Source organism: Rhagoletis zephyria, unplaced genomic scaffold (genome assembly GCF_001687245.7).
Source record: "Rhagoletis zephyria isolate East Lansing unplaced genomic scaffold, Rhagoletis_zephyria_1.1 Rzeph_scaffold_06949, whole genome shotgun sequence".
Taxonomy (NCBI): domain Eukaryota; kingdom Metazoa; phylum Arthropoda; class Insecta; order Diptera; family Tephritidae; genus Rhagoletis; species Rhagoletis zephyria.
In genome coordinates this window covers 15,078-26,505 of record NW_016164032.1, presented here as the reverse complement: position 1 = coordinate 26,505, position 11,428 = coordinate 15,078, and the positions used below count along the sequence as shown (strand labels likewise).

The 11,428-nt window shown below is 36.5% G+C and overlaps 1 protein-coding gene across 1 annotated transcript in view; it reads right to left on the bottom strand.

Moving 5' to 3' along the window:
- Positions 1-3,587: 3,587 nt before the first annotated feature.
- Positions 3,588-11,428, bottom strand: part of Lst (Limostatin) — a 15,187-nt gene continuing 7,346 nt past the window's right edge. The window contains exon 2 of the mRNA XM_017629621.1: positions 3,588-4,640. Coding sequence (XP_017485110.1) covers positions 4,227-4,640 — 414 coding nt within the window. The 3' untranslated portion in view covers positions 3,588-4,226. The remainder of the gene's footprint in view (positions 4,641-11,428) is intronic.

Genomic DNA, 11,428 nt, shown 5'->3' with positions numbered 1-11,428 from the left:
TTTTCATAGTTTGGTAATACAAAACAAAAATTTGTGTTAACATATTAACACCTTGGGACCGTCCGGAATCTAACCAAAAACAGCGAGCATCTCTGCAAAGTCAGCTACAGCCAAAGGTATGTAAACGTACATTTCTTACAATCATTCCAACAAACTTAATTTCAAATTGAAAAAAGCATTTCTTTGAAAATAATTTAAAATCCCACACAGAAGAACCGAAAAGATCGAAAAATTATGACACTTCTTTCGTTCGTCTGTCTATTTTAGAACTGGTTCGGAAATATCGAATTTAGAACTAGTTCGGAACTATCGAAAAAGGGATGTAGCGGGCAATTGACACTTCTTNAACCGAAAAGATCGAAAAATTATGACACTTCTTTCGTTCGTCTGTCTATTTTAGAACTGGTTCGGAAATATCGAATTTAGAACTAGTTCGGAACTATCGAAAAAGGGATGTAGCGGGCAATTGACACTTCTTAGGACATCGCCATGTTAAATTCGCCAGTTGTTTGCATGCAAAAGAGATTTATCGGGAACCAGTACTGGGTCTAAATGTAGTAGTAGCGCACCAGTTCAGAACTAGAAATTTTACCCACATGGCATGTATGTACGTAAGTATGTATGTATGTGAGTGTAGTTTCATATCTTCAAATATGCATATCCGCATTTTTGTAAGTGTAAATATCTGAGAGCAGCAGCTCATTTGTACTTGGCATAGTTAGCTGTTAACTACATATTTTCGGGTTGTCAGTAACATCATTTGCTATCTCTTAACATTTTTCAACTTCCTTTCCATGCAGATGGTTTGCGCCGCTGCTTTGTCATACTTTTTTACCATCTTTATTTGCTTACATTATTTCTTCTTACATGTGACAACTTCATTAGCATTAACAGCGGAACGTGTTACATGCACTTTTGACTTTCATCTCGGCACGTGACTTTGTGAGCACAGCTGTTGCAAATGTTGTGGTTGCGAAGCGGAGCGCTCTTAATTATTAGTTCTAGGTAAATTTTTAAATATTATGCAACTAGCAAATAAGTATATTGATATGCATTCTCTGGTAAGAAAATCTTAATTGCAAGTACAAATAGTTCACCTGGGTAAGGATATACAAATACCACAGAAGTATCGATAATTTTCATGTCATAATCAAATTAATGTAAAACTTAATGAACAACGCGATTTACTTGGCTCAATAAAAGCTTACTTGCTTAGTTTATTGTTGGACTTCAACAACAGCCGCACAAATAATGCTATAGAATTATGCCAAACTTATTTGAGTATCTTGGTACCAGGAAATTTCTAGATTCATGCATAGGTACAGATTAGGTATTATATGAGTTAGATAGGTTTGAAGTAAAACTACTTTTGTGGCATTAATTTTTGTGGAACATTTTAGCTCATTATTTCTCAGCACTGTGGGTCGCTTTGACCCTTATTTGGATTACATATTTTTTTCACAACCCTCTCAGTGTTAGCATCAAATGAAAGGCGTTGACTAGTGGATCACAATACACTATGAAAAAATTCCGGATCCAAGATGGTGGCCCCCACAAAATGGCGGATAGCATATTTCTTTCAATCCCCTCAATATGCGTATCAAATGATAGATCTTCACAAGTAGAACACAGTGAATTTTAGAAAAAAAAGTGCAGAATCATGGGGTTTAGGCAGCAAATACATTACAATAGAAATCTAGACACCAATAGTGAGAGATGCAACTTGCATAGTCTCAAGAGCTCCCCAGCCCGCCTCCGGTCTACCCGTGGCCAGAAGGATTTCGCCACCCTGCATTCCACGCCCATCTGTCCAGAAGCCGACGACACAAGGTCGAGGGTTCCCTGAGTTGCCTGCTCATCGGTTAAGCAGTTACCAGCGATTTCGCTATGATCTGGAACCCGAATAAGCGTAATAGCGAAATAATCACATGCCGGCGACAAGGAAGTCAAATACTCCTTCAACGTTCTCAAACGCACCGTCAAGGATCCCAGAGCCTTGATAGCTGCATAGCTGTCATAATAAATGTTCTCCTCCTTATCGCGGCCACCTCAGTCTAGAAGACGCTGCAGTGAATCGGTAGCCTAAATTTCAGGTTGATGGTTGATGGAGAGTTCTTCGCAGAAGACTCCCCCACCCATCTTCTTATTCAGCTTATATCCCTCTGTGAACAAGTTTACAGATCGCCGATTCCAGTTACTGCATCCCTCCCAGTCCTCTCTCGCTGGTATGTGGTGGTAAAAGATACATTCGAATGCAGAATCCGCGTGCAGTGGTCTGTCCGAGTCGGTTAGAACCCGAAGCCTTAAAGCGAAGCCTTAAAGCGAAGCGAACTTAAATCCCATCCCAGTTAGTCTTACTGAGGCGCGTGCAGCGACCCCCTGCCAACTTTATCTATGGGCACAATATTTAACATGGCATTAAGCGCAAGAGTAGGTGTGGTTCGAAGTGCCCCACTGATGCCAATTAAGGCGGTTCTTTGCACCCTCTCCAGCCCCTTGACTATGAGGGCCTTCTCAAGTGCGTTCCGCCAGACGAGTACCCTATATAATAAAATTGGCTTGATTACAGTTTCATAAAGCCATTGAACTAATTTCGACGAAAGACCCAGCGTTTGCCAATGGCCCCTCTATAACTATACAAGGCTACTGTGGCTTTCTTGACTCTTTTCTCTACGTTAGGCTACCAGGAAATTTTACGCTGCCCTTGTCTGCCGCAGCAGTTCTATTGCAAAGCTGCTTGTTTAGGGAGTTAACTACAGCCTCAGGCCAAAACATTATTAAAATCCCCCTCAATACCAAGGCAAGCACCGACCGCGAATTCCTTCTGTGAGAAGATCTGCTCAATATTCTCAATGACCGTGTGTAAGGTCATTTCAACAGACCTGGCCTTGCATAGGCATGGTGATCCAAGGAAAGGCGCTCCCTGAGGATCCCGCTTCCTAAGTGCAGATCGATGAGCCACTCCAGCGTCTTCAAAAGAAACGAGGAGAGACTTAATGGCCTGAAGTCCCAGAGTGACACATGAGAAGCTTTACCCGCCTTGGGAAGGAACACCACTCTGACCATCCTCCCCCGCAGGCCCCGGTATATGACCCCTAGCCAATAAGCCCTCGAAAATAGCAGCACAACACCTCCTAAACTTATTTCAGTTGGACTGGTATTATGCCGTCTGGGTCCGGGCCTTAAAGGCGCTAAGGTTAGGTCTAGAATCTTCCGGTATTTGTAGTCAACAGCCTGCTATTTTGGCTAACTATATAACGATTGAAATGCTGTTTCAAGTTCTATAATCATTTCTTTTCCGCAAAAGAGGCAGCCTTAGTTTTGGACGCGTGGCTTTGCCGAGGCTAATATGATTCATTCTTCATAGGCATTAACAGCAAAGAAAAGCTTAGCTTGCCTGCTTCAAAAAGCATGAACTTACCGATATAAAGTTTTTTGTTGCAGAAGCGGCTCCATATCTCAGACTGCCACATACCTTGAGTGGAAAAGAGCTCCAGTGGCTTTGGTACGGATGAAAAGGAGCGTAGAAAAAAAGCCAAGAGCGTAAAAAGTCTAAATTTAACAAACCAAAAACAATACGCGAAATCTATATTTATTTGATTATTTATTTACATACATAAATATGTTAAATTTTATAATTTGGTTATAATGGCGTGCAATGAGATTATATAGTAATAAAAATTTAACATAATAATTTCACATATTTTAACAGTTCACAGCGTTTAAACTCTGTTAAACCTAGGAGAATTCTACTCATCTTAAATAAATTTCCAAAACTTATACGCATACTTAAATTATAAGGGACTACGCCTAAATAAATTTTATATATATGTACACTCAATTATACCTATGGTACATATGTTCAACTTTGTTCAAGAAACTTAATTTACATATTTAAATTTTCTATTACCAAATTCGAGCTTATGTGATACATATGTATGTATTTCATTTTGATTTTTCTTTAAATGACGAGAAAATGAGCAACACAAAGATGAATACAGAAAGCGATTATGTATTATATGAAGATCTAAATACATATAAAAACTTAGAATTTATATTATAAGTGAATTTAGCAAAGAGTGTGCAAGAATACGCAGACACTATCAATAAAAAAAGTACAATTACATAAACACAGAACGTAGTCAAAAATATAAATTACACCTAGCGGATCCCAGTTTAATTTTTAGATTACCGAAAATACTAACCAACGCCGTTGACAGATCGCCTTATACGCGACGACGATGATTTGACTGCTCTCTACGAATCTGTTGCTGCTTGTAGACGAACAGCGGTCGGAAGAGGATGGCACGACGTGGACGTCCTACTAGTGGTGCGGCGCCAGATGCAGCCACAGCAGTGACAGGCGACAACGAAACATCTAATGGCACTGAGAGGGGTGCATCATTGGCAATAGCACGTCGTGGTCTCACATACGGTCGGAAGAGATCAGCTTTGGTAGCATCACGACGATACAGTGTACTCAAGAAGTCAAAGTATTGTGGCGAGCGCAGACTTTCCGGCTGTCGGAGTGGTGAAGCAAAATAAAAAACCTTTGGTGTCTCCACATCCAAGTAATTGTTTACGCCTTCTTGCGCCTGGACGTAAAGTGGAACGACAATGCAGAATGCAAAAACGAGCAACTGTAAAAAAATAAAGAAAATTTTAAGTGATGGAAAATTTGAGATTATCTTATTAAGTAATTTTTTTTAATAAGCTAACATTAAAATTAAATATTTAACGCAAAATATTTGTGAATGAGATTATATAAGTAAGTATAAAGATCGAAAATAAAAAAAGATCGAAATAAAAAAAAGTAGATTTTTGAATCGATTCAAATCGAAATAAAAATAATCGATGGTGGGAATCGTCAAATAATAAAACGATCCTCCAATATCGTATATATGTGCATATATATATACATGTATATGTCTATATCTATCTCTTTTTTATTTTAAATGGCACTCAATTTATTACTGAAACCAAACGTACGACCAAATATTTGAAATTTTATTTTTGTGCATTTTTAAACTTAGGCGCATAAAATAGCTCGTATAACGGTATAAATTGCAAGCATGCTTCGCAGAAAGTTGAAAACTGCAATAGATTAGAGCTGTAAAATCCAATGGGCAAGACAGAAAAATAAAAAACAAAAAGCAGCTGTTTCTTCCAACCAGTATTTCGGCCATACCTTAATCGGCATATTTTTGCATAAATATAAAATAGTGAACACGTTTTACTTATTTTTTATTTTTTATTTTTTTTTTTGGCTATGAATACAAATCAGGTTTCGACAGCTTTTTAATAGATTTTAATGCCCATTTTTCAAGATAATTCAAATTTTCTATTGTTTGCGCGTATATATGCCTTACATATACATACATATGTATGTATGTCGAAGCGCATTTCTATATAAAAATATACAAGCTATTAAACTTTATTGTTTTTGCAAAGTCAGACAATGTTTCCTAATATCAACGAAAACGTCATGACGTATGCGGATTTGGCATAAACTTAGCTTGTTTAACAAGCGACTCAAAAAACTAAATAAATTAAGCAACTTTTTGAAATATTGTTTTAATCGATATTGACGCCATTGTCAAATTAGTTATTCAACGCAAATAAATTAAATTGACGCGAAGAATTTAAAAAAAAAACTCTTTGAGTAAAAAACAAAACCTAAACATGTGCATACATACATATGTATGTACATATAGTTCAAAAATTTCACAGACGCACGAATGCCAAATTATCGCAATATCCCAAGTAAGCTGTGGACAAAAGAAAAATTTAATATTTTGCCAAATTTGGTTACGGCAACTTATTCTAGTGCCAGGCGAGCAACTATACCTACATAGTTATGTATGTACGTACTAGGGTTCTCGATTACTCGCTTTTTTCGGGAACCAGCTTTATTGGTTGCTCTCAAAGAGGAACCTTTACCGATGCGAAAAAAATTCTTCTCAGTCATGAAGTAATATAAATGAAAAATAAAAATAAATCTCCTTCGGTTGTATATGTTCATTACCTATGTAAGTGCAACTTAACTTGTACTTGATCATTAATCTCTTATTGAGGCAGGTTGTGCAATCGATACATCCACCTATCCGGGAACCCCGATAAAAATATCCCACTACCCGGATACCCGTATAAATAAAACCTCCTGTCCTAGTACCTGGACAATAATAACCCGCTACCTATGTAGGTACCCAAATAAATATTGCCCTCTAAGCGGTTATCGGGAATAAGATAACCTGCTACCCAGATATACATACATATATTAACCTCTACAAGGATAAAAATACCTGTACACAGATAAAATCTGCCCTGCGTACATCGGATAGAGACAACCATCTACCCGGGTCCCGGATAATTGTAGACATCTATCCGGGTACCCGGATAAAAATAACAGCCTACCCGGGTACTCGAATAATGATAACCGCCTACCCGGGCACTCGAATAAATATAACCTTAATCCGGGTACCCAGATAAAGATAACCTACTACCTGCGTACCCGGACAAATAAAGCCCGCTATTCAAATACCCGGGTAAAGATAACCTTCTGCTCGGTTACCGGTATAAAGATAACCGCCTACTCGGGTAAAAATAACCCCATATCCGAATACCTTTCTAAAGATAACCCACTAACCCACTAAAGATAATTCTGTACCTAGGTACTCGAATAAAGCTATCCGGGTACCCGGATATATGTGTATTAGCCTTTACCGGGGTAATTCATTACCCCCAGGTGTATGGAGTATGTTCCAAATTACATGAAGAACCAGACAGAATAACTGACCCACTTGTCGCCATTTACAACAAAATTGAAAAATACAAACGATTACGAATAAATCTCCTAGGTAAATTTCGAGACTTATTTCTTGAAATTAAATGTAAATCTTAGTTGCAAACTAAAATAATATAATACTATATAAATATCTCTCCAAAAGAAATCTTTCGAGACCTGGTATTTAGACAAATATCTAGTTCAATTTTCACCAAAAATAAATATTTATTTAGATCTTTTAGTTGCTGGTGTACTATGAATAAACTAGGGTTCAAACCGGTTTATAAAAATTAAATCAATCACCCTAGTAAGTTCATACATATGTATACTTCGAACACGTTCTACGCATATGTAATTCTAAGATATATGATGTCGATTTAATCTTTCACGAAATCCACATGGTTTCCCACCATTAAACTATTAAGCATAATCAATTTCGAAACTCACCGTTGACGCGGATTTCGCCAACATTTTATTAATAGCCTAATTTGCATTAAATATTTGCCGCTTGTTCATCAAATTAAAACAATTAATTTGCGTCTGCTTTTATAAGGAAAAAAATACCTCAAGAATCACGATTTTTAGTTGGCAACATAACTACTTAGTTGTTAAAAAGAAAAAAAATTGGGTTGGGCTAAGCCGCATGCATAGTTAGTTATTATTGTCTAACTAACTAAAAGCTACTACCAATTTTAAGTGGGTAGGAACATCGCTTGTCACAAATGCAGGAGGAAGCTCCAACTTTTCCCTCATATATGTATGTATGTACATTGTAAGTCACGAAATTTGTGGTATTACACTGAGGGAAAAAAATATTAAAATCAAATAGAAACGTAATTGATCTTACTATAAACGTCAACAAAAGTACTGTATATTGGTAAATATTCAATTCAATTACGCACATACTAAAATGACCGCGTTCATTCTAAAAGAGCATCCGTGAAGTGAATAATCAGACGAAAACTAAAAAAAAAAAAATATTTATCTTGCATGTTGCATGCAGTGGAATTCGAACCCTGACCATCTCTGGATATCAACAAATTGTGGCATGCATCTTTGCGCACTCAGCTACACCCAGGCATATAAATTTGCTTTCAAATGTTGAATATCCATCAACACCACAGCACGCGACTTGTACGGATAAACATGTACTATATATGTATGTGTGTGTTGTCGCCGCTCTCAGAGCGGCGCTCTGCATGCTTGGGGTGCGTATGTACACTTACATATCCATACTCAGATGTCAACAGTCAAATACGTGCGTAATAAATTTTGTATGAAAATATTATTTTTAAATTCGAACATTTTTAAACGATAATCAAATATAAAGTATTCATTTTTACTATGCATTATTTCCCTCAGTGTATGGTGGTAATTGTTTGCTTAGATGTATGTACGTGTGAGTATGTATCTTACAGGGTTATCACTGCTCACCGTCTGTATAATTATGCTAATTTAAACGCTATTAATTTCTGCTCAGTGTAGTAATTATGTCTTACGCCTTATAAATTATATACAATTGTTGTTTTTACATAATATGGCAGCACCTAAAATTAATAAATGTTTACAAAATGACTGAGCTATTAAACACCTTTATTTTTTACACACCTCTCTGATTATATTATATGTAAATATGTATGTAATTGGAAGTTTTGATTATTGGTAGGTATTCATAACCACTAGCAGATTTAACTAAGAGATAAAAGTGGTGTTCGCCCCTCCACAAGATTTACGACTAACACACGAGTAAATCAAACTAACCACTTCCTACCAATCGTTTTAGAAGAGATGAAAAAATAAAAACTAAAACAAAAAAAAAATACATTAATGAGGTACCTTCGTAGGAACTGATCCACTTGCCATTATGCTAACGAGTTGGTTTTTATTAACAGAAAATTTTCGATTTTTGTGCTTCCAGGTACAATCGCAAGAACTCAATTTCCCAATCTGTGAAATTGCAATGAGTCAATATCTATTTTCTGTATTTAATGAGAGTTTGGCTCGATTTTGTTGAAAGCATGAAATAGGACTGCCCATTAAATATTAAAGAGATATCGTTGAGGGGCTTTCAAAAATGTCCACCCTTTATCTGTTTTTAGGTCTTTCTTTCGGTTGGGGGTGCAAGGGAGACTGGTAGATTTTGTTAAGCTCTTTCTTGAAATGAGAACTATTCATTCAGAATTAGGGAATGGGTCCCAATGTGTACTTATCACTGAGAAATATATTATTCTACTATTCCAATCATCCACATTAAACAGAGTAAAACTCTCTCAACCGAGTTGAAGTATCTCGGAGTTAAACTAGACCGGAAACTCCACTGGGAGGGAAACTTCAAAGACCGCGCCCGCAAATGAAGGATGAATAAAACTACATGCAGTCTACTTAATATATACAGCACTGATAATACCCATTCTCTTCTATGGGGCACCATCTTGTGGTCGTCGTTAAACAAGGCTCTGTCCTGAGCCGAGATGAAACTGGTATAGTCAACGACGTCCAGGCTTGCCACGGGGACAATACCTTCTACATCAAAGAAATCTCGAGAATTTATGTTAAATCTTCCCCCCGTTGCAAATTTCTAGCTGGTTGCAGTGCAGTTTAAATGCATTTCAGCTGTTTACAGACCTCATATTCCGATAGGCAAAAGTTCTGGAATCTCTGCCAAGTAACACTGGTTTGGATGCCACTATCCGATTCTAATGTAGAATTGCTTGGTGATTCCGAAAGTCGAGTTAATTTTTTTTTGTCTATGTATAACTTTTCGAGATATTTGCAATTTACCGTTATTCAGCTTAAAAAAATTCATCTTAATCACGCAATCTTACGAACAAATTGATCAATCATAGTATGACAAATGAAAGCCAATGAAATTCTCCATAAACCGTGTACACATCACTTTTCAATAGGCCTGCTAGTTGCTGAGAAATTAGTTTAGAAACGTGGTTAGTTAAAAGAACGGCCCTAAAACACAAAGGATCCTATCTACAAAATCACTCAACATTATGAAACAATACACAACTGGTTATTTTAGGTTTATTTTTTTTTAATTTTTGAAATAAAGCTAAGATTAAAATCTACTACTTCACATTCCAAGAAGTGACGAATATAGCGAAACGAGTCGAAAAGATATATCAAAAGTGTCTGAATGTCTGCAAAAAAAAATCAGAAAAGTTTGTACAAATCAAAAACATAAACAAAAATGTCTCATAGATTGGACTGTACTCAAAATGTTGTAAATACATATATGTGGCAATAAAAGTCGACAGGCAGTTATTCACACCAAGTCTAGACTGGTCATTCCGTGGCCCGTGTGAACAGGGTCAAAGCTCTGGCGTGGAACAGTTTCCTCAAAAACATCAAATTTAAAGGAATCGTAAAGAAAAATTATCGAGCTGAGTGCAGGAATAATGGAGCGCGGTTTGACTAAGTTGTGGTGTCGGATTGATTCGAAGAACTATGGAAAACGTATTACTCCACCGTCTTATAAAGAAGTAAAATGAGTAAGTTAACAAATTACGCGAATCGCACAAAGATTATTCTGGTAACTTTGACTGCAACTCGGCACGGATTGCCGTGGTCCAAATTGCATAAAATTTTATTTGAATTGTTTTTAGGACAAAACCAATAAAATAGGGGGTATGCGTAAAAAAAACAACTTTGGTTTTTTAGGATAGTCTAAAGTATATTTTATAATATATACAAAAATCTTGTATGTATAAACCCAAAAAAACCTCTTTCAAAATGTTAACAATTCTCCAAAGTACTTTAAAAAGATTTATTAATCAACTTCAAGCTAAATATATATTTTTTTATTGCTGCTCCACATTGTCTTTGAGGTCATTTACATGTGAACTTGTTTATTGATTTTCAATTTTGAGTTCAAGTTTTCGAATCAACGAAATATTACCTTAAATTAATGAGCTTGTTAACAACTAGAATAATTTAAGTATTTAACACGAAACGTAAATCTATCATTCTTTTTTCGTTTTTTTTTTTTTTGGTATTTATTGAAAGAGCAACTGTAAAGCGAATAAAAAAAAAACACAAATAATTGAATATAAAATCAAAACAAACAAAGCCAATAACATACCTCGCTGACCAAACGTAAATATTTGCATTACATAAAAAAAAATAAAAAAAAACATTAACAGCAGCGACGGCAATCGAAGCCAACATCAGTTTGCCAATGTAACCGGTTATAATGGATGCGCAGATCATACATATCTGCATACTTATGGATGAACGTAAATTAGGACGTGCACTTTTTTTGCTGACAGCAAAAAAAAAAAATATTTCAAAACTTAATTTGAGGCGAAAATGTTTACAATATAAAGTTCTTAAATAACCACTAGATGAATTATCAAAAGTTCCACCAACGGAAATATTTTCCAGTCTTTGCGTATTCTTCTTCTTCTTTTTTGGCGCTGTAACCGCCTAAGCGATTTTGGCCGAGTTCAGCAAAGCACGCCAGTCGTTTCTCCTCTGTGCCAACTGACGCCAATTGGAAACGCCAAGTGAAGCCAAGTCCTTCTCCACCTGATCTTTCCATCGCAGTGGGGGCCTCCCTCTTCCTCTGCTACCACCAGCGGGTTCCGAGTTGAATACTTTCAGAGCTGGAGCGTCGGTGTCCATTCGAACGACATG